The sequence below is a fragment of the Phyllostomus hastatus genome, unplaced genomic scaffold (assembly GCF_019186645.2).
Source record: "Phyllostomus hastatus isolate PE091 unplaced genomic scaffold, TTU_PhHast_1.1 phas_scaffold_385, whole genome shotgun sequence".
NCBI classification, from domain to species: domain Eukaryota; kingdom Metazoa; phylum Chordata; class Mammalia; order Chiroptera; family Phyllostomidae; genus Phyllostomus; species Phyllostomus hastatus.
The window spans coordinates 1,222,616-1,245,119 of NW_025334026.1; the positions used below are offsets into that span (position 1 = coordinate 1,222,616).

General features: G+C 39.5%; 1 protein-coding gene across 2 annotated transcripts in view; it reads left to right on the forward strand.

Annotated features, from left to right (window-relative positions):
- SNX29 (sorting nexin 29) overlaps positions 1–22,504 on the forward strand; it is a 564,444-nt gene that overhangs the window by 22,420 nt on the left and 519,520 nt on the right. For both annotated transcript variants that reach the window (XR_006783480.1, XM_045819397.1), the window contains exon 3: positions 125–177. Coding sequence is in view for 1 of the 2 variants with exons in the window: in XM_045819397.1 (XP_045675353.1) it covers positions 125–177 (53 nt within the window). In the remaining variant the exon portion in view is untranslated. The remainder of the gene's footprint in view (positions 1–124; positions 178–22,504) is intronic.

The following is a 22,504-nucleotide window of genomic DNA, read 5'->3' on the forward strand; positions in this document are numbered from 1 at the left end:
GACTCAGCAACCCAGAATTTCTGTTCCTGTGTCCCTGGTGACCCTGAGGTCTGTGTGGGCTGTTTGGTGACATTTGAGTGTCCCATCCCAACAGCTGATCACAGTGGCTTCTTTTTCCATGCAGTGCCAGATCCGCTTTGGAGGGAGAAAGGAAATCGCCTCGGATTCTGACAGCAGGTAAATATGTCGCTCCTAAAACCATTTACTGTCAAGAGCAAAAAGGTAGCTAGAGATGACCAGCTTCTATATTCTGCCTCTGCAGCCGAATGGTGCAGTGATTAAATTTGGGTGCTCTGTAGACTGTCTATGCAGGACTACTCTGAAGTATTTTCAGCTTCCCATAATTCTCATTTGGAATTTTTTATAAGGGAACTGCTTGAAATACTTTCTGAAGGCCCTGGCTGGGTAGCTTAGCTGGTAGGAGCATTGTCTCAATATGCCAAGATTGCAGGTTCGATCCTTAGGGCACATACAAGAATCAATCAACAAGTACATAAATAAGTGGAACAACAAAATCGATGTTACTCTCTCTTTCTCTCTCTCTAAAAATGAATAAAAAAAGAAATACCTTCTGCATAGTTATTTTCAGGGAAAATTTATAGTGGTGAAAACTTAGAAATCTAAATGCGTGACAATTGGGAAATGATTAATAAAGTATAGTGCATCAGTAGAGTGGAATGTTATATAGCCATTAAATTGATGTCTGTATAATTTTTTATGCACAAAATAGATATGTAGAATTAAGAAATTATATATTTAGTAAAAATAACAAGAGCAGGTTACAAAATTATATGGATGTAGACTGATTCTAGTTATGTTAACCCTGAGGAGGTTGTAGCAGATCTGAGAGATGCAAACTCTTTTAGATATTGTTACATACATCAGGTGCATATGTCCAAGGCCATGACTAGCTACATGTTTGTATGTGACTAATGTTAAGACATAATGTTTAAGCAGTTTGGTTATAACATGTGTTTTTTAAGGGTGTGTGATGCATAGGACCTACGCTATAATTTTTTTGACCGTGACCTCTGCAGGGTTAAACAACTCTGGCAAAAAATGTACCAAAGTATGAACACAGGTAATGTTGGAATTAAGAATATTGAAAATCTTTGTATTTCCTGATATTTTTCATATTTTGTACTGTTGTTAGAGGGCTAAATGGTATTTGGCTGCCTGCTGCCATACACAACCATAAAGCAGAGGTTGGTGGGGGAGGAGAAGGCTTTTATTAACATGGTGCCCAACTTGGGGGAGTTGGAAGCTCCCCTGCTCCAGGCCTTTCTCTTGTGTAAAACACAGAAATTCCTGTGTTCCCAAAAAGACTGAAGTCCAAATCGATGCTCAGAGATCCCCTCCATTCTTATCTGCCCTTGTGGAGTCCAAGGCTGCTACATGATTGATCTCCATCTCTCCAGCTCCAGGCTCTCTCTCCGGAGCACACACTTGTGTGGCCTGTGTCTCCATTGCCTCACTGCAGCTTCCTCCCTCTCCCGAGTCCAGGTTGCACTGGCAAGCCACTGCAGCCGGTCATGCGAGGGGCTCAGTCCACTGGGCCCCCAGTGTCCGGGGTTGCTTGTGCCCTTGGGGCTGGCAAACTTGCCCAGCCCGAGTGTCTGTGTGATGTTCTCAGTGCAAGAGAGTGGGAGCAGTCCAGGACCTGTGCCGAGTGGCATGGGGCCGCAGTGTCCTGTCTGAGTCTGCTGCTGGCAAGGTGTGTGTTTGTACAGGCCTGTTCCAGGCTGTGAGAGCAGGGCAAGGCAAGAGCCACTAGTGGGGCCTGGTGTCCTGCGGGCCCGTTGCTGGTGGGGTACCCATCTTGTGCATGGGACTCAGCCTCTGTGGGCTGGTTCCCGACTGGGTAAGCGAGGGGAATGCCAAAAGGGTGCCCGAGCAGGGCCTGGCATCCACCATGTCTCAAGAACACTCTGTGCTCCATCCCACTTGGGGGCGAAGGGCAAAGAAGAATGAGGGAGCTTCTGTATACCCGCCTTTTAAAATCTTCCCCCCAAATCTGACATGCTGTGTGAGTGTCCCACTTTCTAGCCAATTTGGGTCAACGTTCACCACGTGTGTGGGCTTGCAGTGCCCCAGCCTCTCCTCTGGCTGCCATGATCCAGAATGAAGTAAAAGGGTTTTACATGTGCATTGTGACCTTTCTGCCCCCAAAGCCCATGCAAGCTCTGGGCAAGAGGTGTCAGGAGTGGTAGTTGTTTACTGTTGCCTTGGGGGTATGGGATCATGCTCCAGCTCCAGGGCTGCCTTTGGCCCTTCCCAGCCCCTCTCAGGGGTCCCTTCCTTCTTCGGAGCAGGGCAGGCTATTTCTTCAATTCTCTGTCTTGGGGTTTCCTCTGGCCCCTCCTTTCTCCAGGGGGGTGCAACCTCTCACTCTGGGGTTTCTCTCCACCTCCCAGCAATCTGGCTAGACCCCCCTGTTACACTGTGATTATGTGTTTCTTTTATAATTGAAAAAAGTCCTAAAAATTGCCATTTGCCTTTATGACCCACAAAAGGCTGACATTGTTGCATAAGCTTATAACATTGATCAGGGGGTGACACCAAGATTTTGGCGAAGATGACAGACCCACAGGCATTTGTTGGAAATGCTTTGTGAAGTCATTCACAGCTGATTCATGCCTTGCAGTGGTGAGGCCAGGAGACATCTTCCTGCAGAGGAAGGGAAGGGAAGGAAACTCACTTGCTCAGACCTCATCTCATTCTGGAGACTTTCCACAGCCCACACCCTCTCACCATTACCCACCTAGTAGAGCCAGTTCCCTTCTCTGTCCTTTCACACCCTCATTCTCCTGTGACACTTTGCTGGCCATGAGCACAGGATGTAGTGCTCCTTTCTAATGGAGCTGCAGGGACTCTGAAATTGGGACAGATTTAAAATGGTACCAACTCCCTTACACTTCTATTCCTCTTTGTTTTTCTCCATCACACTTATCACCAACTAACACTCTGTACATTATGCTTTCCTATTTTGTTTATTTCTGCCTCCTATGCCATAATGTCAGCTCTATGTGGGTGGTAATATTATGCTGTCTTGTTCACTGATGTATACCCAGCCTCTAGAAGCATCTAGAAGATGCTCAGTAAAGATTCATGGTCTGGTTGAGTGTATACATTGCATTGTACCATAGTGAAGTGTATAAATAGCCATGCTACTACGAGGCTTGTAGGCTTTGCGGTCAGGGCAGCTTTTCATTTTTTTACTTTTCAGTGTTTTGCACAAACATTTTGGACCTGCCACACATTAGGTTCTTGGTATATGTTTGTGGCATTGATCATTAGCTGTATTTATTGCTTTAGTTCTTTTGGGGGGCTGTTGATCTGCCCCCGGCAGGCTGGTGTGAGAGTGCATGGGCTCTCGAGGCCTGGATTTGAACCCTGGTTCTTCCTTTTTTTCAGCTGTGTCATTTGCCTTACCTCTCTGAGCCCAAGAATTAGGTCTATTGTGGCACTGTGATTTATAAGAAAGACATACTGTATTTTTCAGATTAAAATGCACCCCCAAATTTGGGAGGACAGGGGGTGCATCTTATAGTTCGAATGTAGCTTATCTGGCTTGCTGTGGGGGGGGGTGGCAGTGGAGTGGGGTCACAGGTTATTAAATATTTTACCACATTTTTTGCTTCAAAATTTTTTTTCCTATTTTCTGCCTCTAAAAACCAGGTGTATCTTATAGTCCTAAAAATACAGTGCATTTGTTCTTTGTTCCCATTTCTGGCACTGAGCTCCTAAAACTTCTGACATTTTCAAGGTGATGATATCCATAAAAGTGTCTTTTGTTATGTCAAGTGAATCTTGGAAAGCACCAAAGGTTAGGAGCTGGTTGCCAGAAGAAACCCCCACCTCCAGGGAGGGGAGAGGGACTGGAGATTGAGTTCAGTGGCCGCTGGCCAGTGGTTCAGTCAGTTACGCCTGTGTAATGAAGCCTCCACAAAACCGTTGCAGGATAGGTTTTGTAGAGCTTCTGGGTTGGTGAACTCTTGGAGGTGCAGGGAGAGCGGCCCTCTCTGAGAGAGCAGGATAGCTCCACGCCCTTTCCCACATATGTCCTCATCTGTTTTTCTTCCACCTGGCTGTTCCTGAGTTATATCCTTCAAACATTAAATTTTTTTTTAAATTTTATCCTCACCTGAGGACATTTTTTTTTTCATTGCTTTTTAGAGAGAGGAAGGAGGGGGAGAGAGAGAAACATTGATGTGAGAAAAAAACATCAATTGGTTGTCTCTTGTATGCACCCCAACTGGGAGATTGAACTCACAGCCTAGGTATGTGCCCTGATTGGGGATTGAATTCACAACCTTTCGGTCCATGGGGTGATGCTCCAACCAGCTGAGTCACACTGGTCAGGGCCTGAGTTATATCCTTTTTAGGTAAACTGGTAATCTACTAAGTAAAATGTTTTTCTGAGTTCTTTGAGCCACTCTACCAAATTAATGGAAACCGAACAAGAGCTCATGGAACCTCAGATATATAGCTGGTTAGTCAGGAGCACAGGTGACAACCTGGAATTGCAACTGTCACCTGAAGTCATGGGCTGGTGCCTTAACCTGTGGGATCTGATGCTGTCTCCAGGTAGATAGTATCAGAATTGAGTTGAATTGTAGGACACCCAGCTTGCGTTGGAGAATTGCTTGGTGATACGGGGGAAACCCACACATTGGTATCTACCTAGCTAGTTGTGAATATTAAGTCACATACTGTATGTGAAAGTGGCAGGCATGTAGAAATGTTAATTTCTATATAAAGAGGTCCTTGCTCCTCAGGGAGGAAATCTGACTGGGACACTTGTTACTCAGCCCATGACACCTACCCATGCAGGTAATAGACTGCAGTAGAATGGAAGGGCACAAGTGAGTTAGTGAGCCTTGTTACTGTTCTTTTTCTGCTCCCAAAGGGACAACTGGATAAGGAGGATTTCTTTCCATATAACTCTGGGCATAGTTCTCAGTCCCATTTGGAAAATGGAACTTCTTGTATGTGTCTCTTCCGACATCATTCTCCTCCTGTAATCAAAGCCCTATGTTTACTAAGAAGTAACGGATAATTGGAAGAGATTTTTCTTAAAAGGCCAGGTGTTATCTTTGAATACATTTCACATTTATTTACTGACTTAGGAAAAGTTTTAGGCAAGAATGTGAGGTGTTGGCTGGTGATTGCAGCTAGAGAGTTCAGCTGGTTGGATGAATATTAGTGGGAACATTTGAAAGGATGGTACACTGGTGTATCTGCCAGGGCTCTTTGGTAAAAAGCAATAGAAATCTGTTCCAATTGAGAATATTGTGATCTTATGGAATTGATGGCAGGCTAGATTTTGGAAACAGGAAGAAGTCAAGGCAACTTTGGAAGGTTCATAAGCTGGAATTAAGAGCCCAGAAAAGGTCTCCTAGCAGGAATAGTGATACAATTAATGCCCCACTGCTGGAGTGAACACTAGTTGTTTCCTGATTGTCTCTTGTTCTGCTCCAGATCGACATTCCAGGGAGGGAGCACCTGATTGTTCAGTCTCAGGTCACTTGGCCACCTCCTGGCCACCAGCAGAAGGATTTGGCTGAAGGAGTTTCCTGGGACCCCAATGGCTTGTGTAGTGCAAAGCGTCTATTTGGGTTCACCATCCCATCAAGATAGTATCCAGGGAATAAGAAACAAACCTTCAAAATGACAGCTAGGTGCTATTATGAAGGTGGAATAAATATAGGGTGGCCAAAATTCCCAGTAATTGTCCCCTGTCATTGCTGTATGGTAATGATGTTCTTTCTTGTGACAGCATTGTCTGTTTTGAAAATGCTGACACCTGTGTCATCCATCTCATTTGATCCTCAAAAGGACCCCAGGAGATCAAGAGGGGGATAAATTTTTTACTTTCACAGGCATAGAAGGTTGGGGACTGGTCATTTGTGCAGCATGTATTTACCATCTCTTAAGTGCCAGTGCTGGGGGCACAGGCGGGCGGGTTGCATGGCTGTTAGGCAGTTGATTGGTACTGGAGCATGGACTTCATATTTCCAGTGTGGTCTTTACTCGCTGACACTACATCCCCTTGTTTTTCTAGCAGAGTTTCACAAATTGAGAGATTTGTATCACTGCAGGTACTAAACATTATTTTAAGTGTTAGAAATCGTGGCATTAAATTCCTTTCAATTGCTTAGTAGCTTAGTTATTTTCCTTTAAATTCTTTTTATGTCTTATTTGAGGGAAAGACTTGGTTTGGTGTTAATAATATTAAGTTGAATTAAATGAAATTGCCAGTATTTGATTGTTTTTGACCTATAAAAATGACAGTATCATACAGTTCAAAATGATACTCTCTAGTATCCCCTTTCTCCCCTTTAGACAGAGTGCAGGTTTCAGGCTCAGTCTTCTTTTCAGCACTACTCTGCTTAGAGCCCATCATGCTGGCTTTCCATTGGCAACAGTGATAGAGTTTTTTCCTTTTAAAAGAAGCCTAAGAGAAAAAGGTGAGTCAAATTCAAGACAAGTAAACTAAGAGAACATATCCTCAGATGTGACAAAAGTGGCTGAGGTGTTTGTGACTGAAGTTTGGGAGAGTGCTGGCTGGACCGAAGCTGTTGTTTGGTTTTGGGGCCTGCTTAATGCACAGTGTTTTTCTGTGCAAAACCAAAATGCAAAGTGTGAGTGAGTGTAAGTGCACACACACACATGGGAGAAAGAGTTGTTTGATTTTGCGAGATTACAGGGCAAGAGGCAACAGCCCTGACATGAAGTGTAAAACAACATTTACACGAAGTGACATGACATGCAGGGCGTGTTTTTTCCTGTCACATGTTATCCTTAGAAACCTTATCAGAAGGAAGTGATGGCAGTCACTGGGCTGCTTCATGGATGTTTCTCCTCATCCTTTTCTGTTGGTGTTGTTTCCTGCACTGTTTTCCCCAAGAACAAAGGCCCATTCTTGTGCTTCATTAAAATTAGTTCCACATTCTGTCAGTCAGACTTGGCCTGTGGAGAGGCTGTGACATATCTTTTGATATAATGGCCCAAGAACTCAGCAGGCTCTGGAAGTGATTTCAAAGACTAGATACATTACTGTTCCACAGAAGCACCTTCTTCCCATGTGGAATTACAAAACATAACCTGGAAGTTTTTCTTTGGAATTATGAGTAGCAACCCAAATCACAGGGTAGCAGAATGATTGTGGAATTTGGAATTCAGACTTTGAATCCTGGTGTTGCCACTTTTCGGTCGTGTTGGACTGTGGGCAAGTTTCTGACCTTGTGCCTCAATGTCCTCATCTGTCAACAGGGATAGTAGAACTAACATTCACTTCTTAGAGTTGTTGTGACTTCATGGGCAGCTCTTAGAACAGTGCCTCGCAGCTAGTAAGTTTCCAGATATTGTTAGTTGCAGTTATTGTCATTATAATTTTATGTCCAGGGTCTTGACACTTGGCGAGTATTCTCTGCACACTGGATTTCTTTGCCATTATGGGTGGCAATGAGTTGGCTTTGTGTATTCCTCTCATAACAGTTAGAAATTATAAATTTTTGTGATCTTTTCATTTGACTATGTTTAAAGAAATCAGAGAAGAACATTTTTCTCTTTTATAAGGCTTCCAAGGAAGAGTGGGAGGAGTGATTTGTTTTGGTTATTTTTCTGTACCTGTTGAGGAATTAGAAATATTTTTGAGCTTTTTAGGAAGATGAAAAAAACAAAATCAGCTGCCCTTTCCTATTCCCTAGTGTTATTCTTAGTGTAGTGAAAGACTGTCACATGTATTCCTCTGGACTCTTATGAAACCAAATGGCTTTTTCAGGCATTCCTTTTCCTCTTTTGAATGCCTCTGGATCTTCATCATGTGATTTTTATCTTCAGTTTGTCATGAGTTCCTTACCAGCCTCTTATTAGTTTGAGGCATTGACTAGATATCCTAATTTTTCAAACCTGGCAAAAATTCTGAATTTCATTAACAAGCTTCTTTATTCCACCACCTTGAGTACTTTATCTCTACTTTGAGGTTCTATAGTAGATAATTCCACATTGCATCTTCTTTTATTTTACTATATCCATCAAATGAATTGATTTTTTGGGAAAAAGAGTATTTTTAGCAATTAGAAAGCTCTAGGGCATTTAGCAAGTCTGAACACATTTTCATGTCTGAATTTTAATACATATATACGTATATTGTTGATATTGATAGTTGCTGAGAGCAGTGCTTGGCCCATAGAAAATGATATGTCAGCAGTGCCATCATCACCATCCTGATAGTGGAGAAAGGTCGTGAACATGAAGTATGAGCTTTGGTGTCAGACATTCTTATCTGTATCCCATGTGGCCACAAGTCACCAGTTGCGAGCTGTGTAATTTTGGACTCAGCTTATCTAGATCTCTATTACACCATCTGGAAAATCAGATGGTGATCATGTTGCCCATTTCCTACTGAGGATTAGATGTAATAATGTTTGCTTGGCATACCCAGTAAGAACTTAATAAACTCAATTTGTTTCCTTTCTGTGTACAGATATACCAGTGTTTGGATAATTTGGAAAGTAAAGGCTAGAATGATTGCTCATTAATTCCTCCATTCAACAGATATTTATTTATAGATCACTGTGTTGGCATTGGGATGTAAACTGGTTGAGATGGTTGCTGTCTTCAAGAAACTAAAAAATTGAATCAGGGAGATAGTCGTATAAATTGTAGCCAGTCAAGGTGGCCTGTAGTAATAATTACAGAGTCCAGATGTGAGAGGTGTGTACCAGATCTTTAGTGGTCAAATGGGTAGGACGGGAATTCCAAGAGGTGGGAATAGCAAATGTGAAGGTGCAGGGATACACAAGTAAGTGGTGGGAGCACAGATGATGTGCCATGTGTGTTGAGGGCTGGGATGGAAAGTCAAGAATTTTGATGTGGTTGTGTGAGGAGGCAAGCCATGTTTACTTATGCCTCCATTGTGACTGGAAGTCTGGTGTTTATTTCTGAAACTATGGCTGTTTGTATACCATTTTTACAATTTTTGCTATTTCTGTATACAATCTGAGCCAGAGATTGGCTTGAGGTAGGATTTCTAGGCCTGTCCATTCTGGTCTTGTCATAGTTAATACCATCAGTGAAATCAAAGACTGATGGCTGAATACATTATTTTCTTTACACATTGAAATGATTAACATAAAAGTTGTTCAGCTCTGTTCCCCCTAAAATTGTGTCATGTACTATATGCACATAACAAAGTGTGGTATGGCTAAGTAAGAAACAAAGATAAATAATGACATAACTTTACATTTCAGGAGGCTGGCTTCTGTTCAGGGCCCTTGGGGGTTGAGTGGGTAGGAGCTGGAGTCTGGGAGGACAGTGAGAGGTGGCTCTGTGCAGTGGACAGCTGAGTCCGAGTGGTTGTATTGGGGGAAGAGACAGATGGGTTGAGAAGCCTTAGGACTGAGCCTTGGTGAGACTGAGTGACTGATGGACATGGGGGATGGGACATAAATACTCTGACTCTACATGTGACCTGAAGTCAGAACAAATGTGTGTTGTTTTCTTTTTCTTTTTTTTTTTTAAAGCAAGCTTTGGTGTGGTTTCTTTCTCTTAGTCTATGGGCTCTGGTCAAACTTGGAGATTCTGTTGGCCACCGACTTAATGTCATTTTTATGTGTCCTCATTTCCCATTTATTCGCTCTTACATCTAGGGGCTCTTGTGTTTCTCTGTTCTTTTTTCCCTCTTTTGATTTCCCATCTTCTTCAGCAGATTTCTTCTCAGCTGCCATCTTTTGCTCCTGATTGAAGCTACTCATCTGACAAAACAGTTCCAAGCAGTGTTTGCATCCAGACCAAGAGTTGGAGGTCTGTCTACCCCAGAGAATGCAGTTATTGTGTTTCTATTAATAACTTTTGAAAATGGCCAGATATTGTGATTTAACCCATTTAAAAATGGCTATTTTTCCAGTTTCTGGTTCTTCTGGTAAAAACATTCATTTGATTTCTTTTTACATGCCTGTAGGTCATCCTTGGACCTTCACGCTCACAGTATCTTGAAAATTACTGCCTTGTGAGTTTTCACAATTACCAAGTTTGCATTTCTTTGTCTAATTTTTTTCTTGGCCTTTTTATTCTCTATCATATGTTCTTCTTCCTCTCTTTGGGTAACTTCAGTTAATGATGAAAAATTATTTGTTTTATGTTTTTTTCTTCCATATTCATATAATCTTTCATAAATAAAATATACATATGTATATACACATAGGTTTTATTGCCATTGTTTTATAAAAATTAAATTACGTATATATATATATATGTTCTGCATCTGTATTATCTCTCTCAGCATTACTGTCAAAATCTTTCCAAGTAATAGTTCTTTTTTAAAAGGCTACATTATATTGCTTGCATGATGCAGATGTACAATTGCCTATGAAGTAATACTGCCTTCATGTCCAATTTTTATTACTATGGACAATGAACCAATAGACATCTTTGAGCATCTTATTTTTTCTTTTCTTTGTTTTACAGAGAGAAGGAGGGAGGGAGAAAGAAAGGGAGAGAAACATTGATGTGAGAGAAGGGAGAAACATTGATATGAGAGGAGGGAGAAAGAAAGGGAGAGAAACATTGATTGTATGCCTTCCATATGTGCCCCGACTGGGTCCAAAACCAATAACTCAGGCATGTGCTCTAACTGGGAATGGAACCAGCAACCTTTTGGTTTCCAGGACAATACCCAACCAAGTGAGCCACACCAGCTAGGGCACATCTTTTCTTGTATACTGAAGATTTTATTTCTTTAGCTTAGATTTATAGTAAGTTGGGTTGCTTTGTCAAAGAAACATGTGTTTATTTTTAGTTGTGATCAGGTATTTTTCTTAAAATTCCTAGCAGCAGTGCAGGAAACAACCCCTTTCTTGCTTAAAAGTTTTGAGTGTTGTTTTGAAGTTTTGTTAGTCTGATGGGTGAAAAGTGGTGGCTCACTGTCACTTTAGTTTGTATTTCCTTGATTGCTAATGAATTTCAGTTATCTTTTTAAAAAATATTTGTTGATTATTAGGCTTTACTCTTTTGTGCACAGCCTTTTCATATTACTTGCCCAATTCTTATTGGATTATTTGTCCCCTTGTCAATTTGTGAGAGCTCTTTGGATATTATAGTAATTGATTAACCTTTTGTCTGCTTTTTGCATTGTAAACTTTTTTCAATTTGTTTAGTCCATTCATTACCTTTGTAAGCACAGATAATATTATAATACCAGATTTAAAAATTTTACATGGAGGAACAGGGACTTCCGGTCAAGCTGGTGGTGTAGGCAGACATGGCTCACCTCCTTGCACAACCACATCAAATTACAACTAAGCTATAGAACAGCCATCATTCAGGAAAGTCACAAATCGAGTTGAATGGAAGTCTGACAACTACGGAATTAAAGAAACCATATCCATCCTGGTAGGAGGAAGGGAGACGTGGTACAGGATGCACTAAAGGAGCACATCCTCTTCAAACCATTATTATGTAAAATGTTAAAGAGACTCATTTTAGGAAAACAAGAGAACTTGTTTTCCTTACTTAGGAAAAAGAAGATCAAAACTACGAACAATAAAATGGCAATAAGTACATATCTATCAACAATTGAATCCCAAAAGCAAACTAAGCAAACAAGAAGAACAGAGACAGGGTCATGGATACAGAAAGCATTTTGATGGTTGCCAGACTGGGGGGTGGAGGAGAATGGATGAAGAGGTGAGGGGATTAAGAAGTACAAATAGGTAGTTACAGAATAGCCCTGTGGATATAAGGTACAGTACAGGAAATGGAGTCGCTGAAGAACTTATATGCATGACCCATGCATGACATGAACAATGGTATGGGGATTGCCTGAGGGAGTGTGGTGGGGAGAGCTGGGTGGAGGGGGCAAAGGGAGAAAAATTGGGACAATTGTAATAGCATAATCGGTAACATATAATTTAAAAAATTGGAAAAAATTTTTTACGTGCTTAAGTGTTTTTTAACTGATGGTACCTATTTACCAGTTTCTGAGTTTTCATTATTTTAAGATCTCTAACATGAGAGTGTGTATATGGTCTTTTTAATTTTCGTGTAAATTTTGATTGTTTACAGATAATCTTTTAATCCAGCTAGAATTTATTTTTTCTCTGGTCTGTGGCAGCAGTCCCCAGTATTTTTGGCACCAGGCACTGGTTCATGGAAGAGAGTGTTTTCATGGTCCAGGGGGGTGCTGGATGGCTTTATAGCCTGCCACCAGATGCAGCTTAATTGTCACTTAACATTCACTGATAGGGTTTTGATATGAGTCTGCAAGCAGTTGATTTATTATGGTCTCTGTGCAGCCAAACCTTTCTGCTAACAATAATCTGTATTTGCAGCCACTCCCCAGCGGTAGCTTCACGGCCTCAGCTCCACCTCAGATCATCAGGCAGTAGATTCTCATAAGGAGCATGCGACCTAGATCCCTTATATGCACAGTTCACAGTAGGGTTTGTGCTCCTATGAGAATCTAATGCTGCCCCTGATCTGCAGGAAGTGTAACTCAGGTGATAATGGGAGTGATGGGGAATAGCTGTACATACAGATGAGGCTTTGCTCACTCACCCGCTGCTCACCTCCTACTGGGCGGCCCAGTTCCTAACAGGCCAACAACTGGTATCAGTCCATGGCCCAGGAGTTGGGGACCCCTGGTGTATGTGATAAGTCTAGGATTCAGTTTTAGTTTCTTTTAGATGGTTGTCATCTTTCCCACATATCTTTTTGGCCCTTTATCTCTGGGATCCAATTTACTTTCATTCCCCTTACTAGCACAGAGAGAGATGATGCTTAGGGCCAGTGCACGTAGGACTAATTGGGAGCACTGTGTTGATTTGATTCTCTGGTCCTAGGGACTCTGGTATAGCAAGGAGTGAGAGGCCCTGCAGGCTGGTGCTATCATACTGAGGATGAGGTGCACAGCCTCAGCTGTCATCATCCTTGTTCTGAAACAGTTTGCCTGAATTTTCAAGGGTATTTAAGTCCATCCACATGATAACAGATGTGCAAGTAATTGAGAGGATGTACCATTTATATTTTAACTTGCTTAAAAAATCTGGCCATCTATGGCATCTTTATGTATAATTAAGAAAGAAAAACCAATGTCAGGTTTAATTGTGTAATTTCCTTAATTATGAGGCAAATCTGAATCTCAGAGATGTAAAATGTGGGGGAAAAGGTACTTCTTAGGGTTGATTAAGTATGGAATCTTATTCTTTTACAATTTCCATATAATATTTTGTAGTGTGGGGGTGCTGTAACTTACTGCCCTCCTGGTAATGAATGCTCTGGTTGTTTCCAGTTTTGTTTTTGCTTTTGCTGTTGTAAACAATGTTGCAGTAAAAATATTTGTGTATACATATATCCTTGCCTCCTAGTGCTTTTATGTTTAATTGTTTATTTGAACTTTTAATTTTGAGATTATTGTAGATTCACGTGCAGTTATAAGAAATAATATAGAAAGATTCCATTTACTCTGTACCTAGTTCCCCACAATGTAACATCTTCTAAAACTCTAGCCCAGTATTTAAATTTTCCCTAGTTTTACTTATACTTATTTGTGTATGTGCATTTAATTCTGTGCAGTTTTATCACTGTGTAGGTTCACCGTCTACCAGCACAGTCAAGACACAGCATAGTTTCATCCCCACAGCAGTGTCCTATTGTGCTTTTGTAACCATGCCTGCCACACTGCTGTTTCCTCCCTCCTCATCCTTGACTCCTGGCAGTCACCGGTCTGTTCTTCATTTCTGTAATTCTGTCACTTCAAGAATGTTATGTAAATGGAACCATACAGTGTGTAGACCTTTTGGAACTGGCTTTCCTCCTACTCAGCATGATTCCTGTGAGATCCATCCTGGCTGTTGCATGTGTCAGTAGTGTGCTCCTTTTCACTGCTGAGTAGCGTTTTGTGGTGTGGATACACTGTCATCTGTTCATTAAGTTGCTGAAGGACATCTGGCTTGTTTTCAGTTTTTGGTTATTGTAAATAATGCCGCTGTAAACATTCATATACAAGTTTTTTTTAAAATGTGAACTTAAGTTTTCATTTTTCTGAGATAAGTACTGAAGAGTGCAATTGCTGGGTTGTATGATATTTGAATATTTAGTTTTATAAGAAACTGACCAACTGTTTTCTAGACTGGCTCTACCATTACATACCCATCAGAATGTGAGGGACCCAGTTTCTCTGCACTCTTGACAACATTTCATATTGTCATAATTTTCTATTTTAGCCATTTTTATAGGAGTGTACGTGTATCTCATTGTAGTTTTAATTTGTGTTTCCCTGATGGATAATGATGATGTTGAACATACTTCATGTGCTAGTTTGTGCATCCCCTTTGGTGAAATATCTGGTTTTTGCTCATTTTCTAATTAGCAGTGCTTTTATTTTTATAGGATAAATTCCTAGAAGTAGGAATGCTTGCTTGGCCAAAGAGTTTATTTAAAAAATTGTGTTTCCTGATCTCTTTGCAGAAAGATATGGCAATTCATACTTGTGTTCCTATCAATAGTATTTAAACATAGTCTTGCTAGATCTGTGGTTTTAAAAGTGATTGCTCTAAATTGGTATCTTAGTATTGTGACAATTTTCTTGGGCATTGGTGAGATTGAATATCTTTTCATATGTTTATGGGCCAACTACATTTCCTTCTTCTGTGCTTTGTTTGTTCATCTTCTTTAATTTTTAAAAAAAATTTTTTGAGTTTCTTGTTTTTTGTTTGTGTTTTAAAAATATTTATTTATTTTTAGAGAGAGGAAGGGAGGAAGAAAGAGGGAGGGAAACATCCACATGTGAGAGATACATCGATAGGTTGCCCCTCACACATCCCCAGCTGGGGACTCCACAACCCAGGCATGTGCCCTCTTTGGGAATGGAACTGGCAACCTCTTGGTTAGCAGGCTGGTGCTCAGTCCACTGAGCCACACCAGCTAGGGCTAATTTCTTGTTTTGTTTTTTTTTCTTACTCATTTGTAGAAAGCCCTTCATGTACCATAGCTATTAATCCTTTTTCAGTTATACGTACTGTAAACATGTTCTCCAGTCCTCATTTATTGTTTTACTATATTTATGGTATCTTTTGCTGTGTAGAAATGTAAAAACTTTATGCAGTTAATTCTATGAATCTTTAAAATTTTCGTTGTAGAGTATCCTGTCCTGAGATTCTTTTGTATTTTTCTCATTTATTTTTACAGTTTATTGTTTTATATTTCTATTTTTCTTTGATGCAGACTCGCCTGCAATTTAGTTCTGTCTGTACTTTAAGTTAGAAATTTACTCTTACTTTCTTTCAGTACGACAGCTACTAGTGTTAGTGCTACTGGTTAAATAGCTTACTCTTGCCCATCTGAGTTGAGGTCCTACCATTATCATATATAAAATATTTTCAAATTTATTTGGGTTTTTTTGGGTCTCTGTACTGCTCCATCAGTTAAAAAAATTGATAAAAAATCAGCTTTAATACAGGGATAAAAAATTCCTGTATCCAAAGCCACACTGTCAAGTCCATCTTGTGATTATTATTGGAATCATATTAAATTTATAAATTAATTTGGGAATAATTAACATTTTAATTTTAATTTTCCCATTAGGAAAATGTTTTTCCCATTTATTTTGATCTTTATGCTCTTTAGGAACATATTATGGTTTTCTTCATATAAGGCTTGTATCTTCCTTGCCAAAATATTATTTATTTTACTTATTTTTTTACCATTGTAGATGAAATTCCTCTCTCCTATTTTGTTTACTAAAAAATGAACTTTTAATGTTATAGTTTGTTTTATTGCAATATTTTTTATTTGTGGGTTAGAAACATTTTATAACTTTTTGTAGATGGCTTTTTTTTCACTTACCATTATAATCTAAGCTTTAAAAAATGCTACTCTAGCCCTAGCCATTGTGGCTCAGTTGGTTGGGCATTGTCCTGCACACCCAAGGGTCACAGGTTAGGGGGCATGTATGGAAGGCAGCTGATTGATATTTTCTCCCTTCCCTCCTCTCTTTCTAAAATTAAAAAAAAAACACAAAACACCACTATTTCAGGTTCTCTATAAACATTTTAAGTAGTTACATGTTTTTTTCTTCACCATTACTTTTAAACCATATTTCTTCATTCTTTATCTATAGCTCAAGATAACAGTATTTCTGTTTCTTGAGACATGAATTTTTTAAATATTTGCTTTAGAAAAAATCTAGTTTCAAAAAGGCATAGAGGTAAGAAAGACATCATCAGTGATTCTTTTACTGAGTGGCTTTTAATCTTTTCACATAATTTCTTTGAGAATTTTTTTTAGCACAATTGAGAACATAAGTACAGTTTCATTTCATGCTTATTTTTCATTATATTATAAACATTTGGCTTAAGCTTTTGATAAATAATTTTAAGGGCTAAATAGTAATATTACATTCTGTGCTATTGGTTGTTTAACTAGTTTCCCATGTGTTAAATATCTAGATGCTTTTAAGTTTTCCAATATAAATAATGTTGCTTTAAATATTTTTATTGGGTTGGCCAAAATGTCTGTTATGTTTTTTTCTGTAAGATGGCTCTAGTAGTGCTTAGTTGTTTTTAACTTATTTCCAAACAGTTTTCTTGGATTGTACTGTGACAGCTGTCAGATCAGTGTGCATTAAAAAAGAACTTATCAAAATTTTTGTTCAGACATTTTAATATTGAAGATAGAAGATATGCAACATTTTTGGTATATTATACTTTATTATTTCAGGAGAGGTAAAAACACATCTGAAATGCAAACAAAGATTTGTGCAGTGTATGGAAAAGGTCCTGTGACTGATTGAATGTGTCAAAAGTGGTTTGTGAAGTTTCTTGGTACTACTGACATTTTGGTCAAATAATCTTTGCTGTGGGGCTGTCCTAGGCATTGGAAGGTATTTAGCAGCATCCCTGGCCTCTACCCACTAGAAACGAATAGCAGGAGATAGCTGACATACTCAAAATATCCAAATCAATGAAGTTATTGATGAAAATAAAAAAAGTCTTATTTTACAGAAAAAAAATGGACTTTTTGGCCAATGCTGTATCTTAAATATATTTTTTATTTTTCAATTATAATGAACATTTACTATTATTTTACATTAACTTCAGGTGTACAGTTATAGCATAGTGGTTAGATATTTATATAACTTACAAAATAGTGATCCACCCTAATAAGTCTAGTACCCTCCTGGTACCATACATTGTTATAATATTGACTATATTCTCTGCTGCACTTTATACCCCATGACTATTTTGCTTTTTAAAAATATTTATTTATTTTTTAGAGATAGGGGAAGGGAGGCAGAAAGAGAGGGAGAGAAACATCAGTATATGGTTGCCTCTTGCACACCCCCTACCAGGGGTGGCAGGACCTAGCCTGCAAACCCAGGCATGTGCCCTGAATGGGAATCAAACTGGTAGCCCTTTGGTTGGCAGGCTGGTGCTCAATCCTCTGCACTACACCAGCCAGGGCTCCATGACTGTTTTGTAACTACCAATTTGTACTTCTCAATCCCTTCACCTTTTTACCCTACTCCCTCAACACCCCTCCATCTGTCCACCATCAGTTTGTTTTCTGTACTTATGAGTCAGTTTCTGTTTTGTTTGTTTATTTATTCTTCAGATTCCACAGTAAAGTGCAGTAATATGGTATTTGTTTTTCTTTGTCTGACTTTTCACTTAGCGTAATACCCTCTAGATCCATCCATATTGTTGCAAAAAGTAACATTTCATTTTTTTAATGGCCAAGTAATATTCCATTGTACACATCACATCTTCCTTATCTGGTCGTATATTGATAGGCATTTAGGCTGCTTCCATACCTTGGCTATTGTAAATAACACTGCAGTGAATGTAGGGGTGCATATCTCTTTCGAATAAGTGTTTTGGATTTCTTCGGATAAATACCCAGAAATGGAATTGCTGGGTCATAAGGTAGTTCTATTTTTAGTTTTTGAGAACCCTCCATACTGTTTTTCATAGTAGCTGCACCAATTTGCATTCCCACCAATAGTGCATGAGGATTCCCCTTTTCTCCACATCCTTGCCAGCACTTGTTGTTTGTTGAGTTGTTGATAATAGCTACTCTGACAAGTGTGAGGTGATTGTGGTTTTTAATTTGCATTTCTCTGATGATTAGTGATGTTGAGCATCTTTTCATATGTCCATTGACCATCTGTACATCCTCTGGAGAAATTTCTATTTGGTTTATCTGCCCATTTTTTGCATTGATTGCTTTTTTTGGTGTTAAATTGTATGTGTTCTTTATAGATTTTGGATATTAACTCTTTATCTAATGTATTATAGATGAGTATCTTCTCCCATGAAGAGTCTTTCATTTATCATCTTTCATCATCTTTTCATTTTTTTGATGATTTTCTTTGCTGTGCAAAAGCTTTTGAGTTTGATATAGTTTCATTTGTTTATTTTTTTATTGTGTTCCTGGCCTGAGGAGATACATCAGAAAAAGTATTATCAAGAGCAATGTCAGAGAGTTTACTGTGTATGTTTTCTTCTAGGAGTTTTATGGTTTGAGGTCTTACATTTAAATCTTTAATCCATTTTGAGTTTTTCCTTGCATATGGGGTGGTCTAACCCTGACTGGCATGGCTTAGTTGGTTGAGCATCATCTCGCAAAGCAAAAGTTCACTGGTTCGATTCCTGGTCAGGGCCATGCCTGGGTTGCGGGCCCAATTCCTGGTTGGGGGCACATGTGAGAAAGGGAGGCTCTTTCTCCCTTCTCCTCTGTATAAAAAATAAATAAATAAAATCTTAAAAACAAAGAAGGTAGTCTAGTTTTATTTTTTGTGTGTATCTGTTCAGTTTTCCCAACACCGTTTATTGAATAGACTATCTTTACCCCATTGTATACTTTTGCCTCCTTGTCATGTACTTTATTTTTGTTATTTTTATTATTTATATATATAGTTTTAGTTGAATTTATTGGGGTGACATTGGCTAATAAAATTACATAGGTTTTAGGAGTACAATTCTATAGTACATCACCTGTATATTGTATTGTGTGTTTAGTCACAATAGTCAAGTCTCCTTCCATTACTATTTGTCTTCCTTTACCCTCTTCTGCCTGTCCCCCCTACCTTTCCCTGTGGTAATCACCACACTGTTGTCTGTCTATGAGGATTTTTTTCCTTAATCCCTTCACCTTCTTCACCCAGGCCCCCCACCCCTTACCCTCTGCTTTGGCATGTATTAATTGACCATATAGGTGTGGGTTTATTTCTGGGCTCTCTATTCTGTCCCATTGCTTGTCTTAAATATTTATCTGACTTGTATACTATAGTTGAGGATTGATTCCTGCCAGTAAACTTCATGGTTTAAAGGGTGTGAACCTTTTTGAAAATTTAATTTATAAAACATATATGTAGGGCATGGCTCATTTCAAATGATCATCATGTAATGGTCTTGTTTTAGCAAGGCTAGTTGATAATTGTACTGTGTTAAATATGAGATATGGCCAATGCCACTAATTGATTTTTCTGGGCACAGTTGACTCCATTCCAGGTGACATTGGAGCTTTCCAGATGTGGATAATTTAGTCCATTTTCATGCTTGTACTTGATCTTTCCCAAAATGTTCCAGTAAAGTTGTAATGTAGTAAAAGGATTAATTTGAAATATACCCTTTTGTTACAAGGTTAATTTCATGCAGTTTGTAAAAATGCAGCATTTACTATTGATTCTGTCTGTTGTTCTAATAGTTGCCATAAAGAAAGGCAGGATTCTTAGGAATCTTACTATAGACTAATGTGGCAGATTAAGCAGCCTTGAAATCCAGGACAAAGTTCAGGAAAACTGATGCATGCAGAATTTTGCACTCAACTAGTTAAATTCATGTAGTGTCCAGCTGTGCTTCTGAATTCTGCCTGTCCCCCCTACCTTTCCCTGTGGTAATCACCACACTGTTGTCTGTCTATGAGGATTTTTTTCCTCATAGGAAAAAAGTGGTGTATCAATTCAGCAGGAGGGAGTTATGTCATTTTTTATTTATTAACTCCTTCATGTCTTCATCAAACTTTTGTTGAGACCCTGGTAGAAGTTTTCAGAAAAAACAGCTTTATTGAAGTCTAATTTGCATATCATAAAAATCTACACCTTGTTTAAGTGTACAGTGCAGTGTTTTTTAATTGTAAATTTATGGAGTTGTGTAACCATCACCATACAATCCAGTTTTAGAGCATTTTCATTATCCCAAAGAGTTCCCTTGTGCCAGTTTACAGTTTACCCCTGATTTTACTCCCAGCCCTAGGTAGCTACTAATCGACTTTCAGTTTCTATTTCCCTTTTTTTTCAACATTTTGTGGAATCATACATGCGGCTTTTGGGTCTGATTTCTTTCCCTTAGCATAATATTTTCAGGGTCATCCGTGTTGTAGCATGTGTCAGTACTTCATGTCTTTTCTTGCTAATAGTATTCCGTTATATTGATACACCACATTTTAAAAATTTATATAGTTTAGACTTTATTTATTTAGATTTTTAGAGAGAGAGGAAATGAGGGAAGAGAAAGGGAGGGAAAGAAACATCATTGTGTAAGAAAACATCAATCAGTTGCCTCTCATAAACGCCCTGACTGGAACTGGTCCCACAACCCAGGCATGTGCCCTGAGTGGGACTTGAAACTTTCACTTGGCGTGACGACACTCAACGGAGTCACATGGGTCAGGGCAATATACCATGTTTTATTTATCCATTCCTCTGGTAAACAGCTGTATGCCTAAAAACTTGAAGCGATTTCCTTGCTTGGTGCTTTTGAAAACATTAAAACATTCACTGTTGATTAAGCGCCCCACTTAATTAAAAAACATGCCCCAGTACATTAATCATATAATAAAAGTTAGATGTGATAAATGCCATGGAGGCAGTCAACCCATTACAGTATTGCCAGAGAGCATTTAGCAGAGAGCATTCTGGAAAATAGGAGAGCCTGCGATAAGAAAATAGAGAGCTCTGTTAAAGCAAGTGCCCTTTTCATTTTGCAGGAATTATCATATCACTGAATTAAGATGAGAAGAAATGAAAAACCTTAAGGCGACATGGTTATAAATCAGTGCCTATAGTGTGCTTACCACAAGCTGAAGGGCTGAAGATTCATAAAGTTGGACATGTCTTTTCTCCTTGATTCTCTAGCCTTAATTGACCTGGATTTGGATTACAAATTATACAAGAGCTCCTGAGATGCATCTCTCACCTAAATATATTATCAAGTCCATATTCTGAGTTCCCTGAGGGGAGAACTCATTTTGGTAATGCTACCCACAGTAGCCAGACATCGTGCTGGATGCTGGGGCAACTAAGATGAATGAGGCATGACCCTTGCTTAACTTACCAAGAGGAGACAGCTGTGAAAAGCAGATCCGTAACAGAGGGATTGGCCAAGAGCTGTAGTAGAAAGAAGCTCAGAATGAGGAAGGATTCAGGGAGGCTTCCTGGAGGAGGAGACCATTTTGCTGTCTTGAATGACCAGTAGCTCAGGTTAAATGGGGAGATGAAAAGGGAATGTGGGGACTGTGTAATGTAGAATGGCCTTTGTCAAGGCAGGCATCATAATGAACTAATTATAGGACCATTGCCCACCCAGTTTTCTGCTGTGTTTGGTTGATTATGACCTGTGTGCATCTGGAAGGGAACACTGCTGATGTAATCCAAACCTTAGGGACTGGGTTTGTGCTGTTCACCCACATTCCATTCCCCTTAGGGGCCTGGTATTATCCAGAGTTGTCAGGGCAGTTACCTACTTGTGCATTGGAGGCAGGCAAACTGACAGGGATTGCTGAGTTAATCATTGTATTTGCAGATGATTCACTTAAAGGTACAGGCAGGCTATGGCTTATTGTGAAGAACTGTAAACACAGCCCAGGGTTTTGTTTTGGTTTTCCACCCTAAGACAGAGCCCTGGTCAGGCTGCATTTTGGTATGCCCCTGTTTTGGTTTCTGTGGAATTTAGATAGTTTTGGTGTCCCAGCTTTTAAGAAACCCTAAAAAATATGTGTCTGCATGGATATGTAAAGAGATTAGTATATGAGGGGTGACCCCATAAAGCTGGAATTATCTTCTGGAGGGCAGGCCCCTTGTGGTACAGGTTTCCCCTGCTAGGTGAGTGTTCTAGGAACCCTTCTGTATCAGTACCAGCTGGCATTGTTGTGAGAGGCTGTGTTTGGCTTCAGTGGGGTTTTTTTTTTTGAAGACTCTTTCAATGCATTTGTTCATTTCATGATGGGTGATTTATGAGCACACCTGCCCACAGTTTTTGACCAAAATTGGAATGACTACTGGGCCTCACCCTCTCTGTTTACCCAGTCTTGCCCCCAGCGACTCCTTTTTGTTTTCCCGGATGAAAAAGTCCTCAAAGGGAAAGGTTTTGCCATTGTGGAAGAGGTGAAACAAAAAAGGGCAGAAACACTAAGAGGCGTCAAAATTGACGAGTTCAAAAACTGTTTTGAGCAGTGGAAAAAGTCTCAATAAGTGTACTGCATCAAATGGGGAGTACTTTGA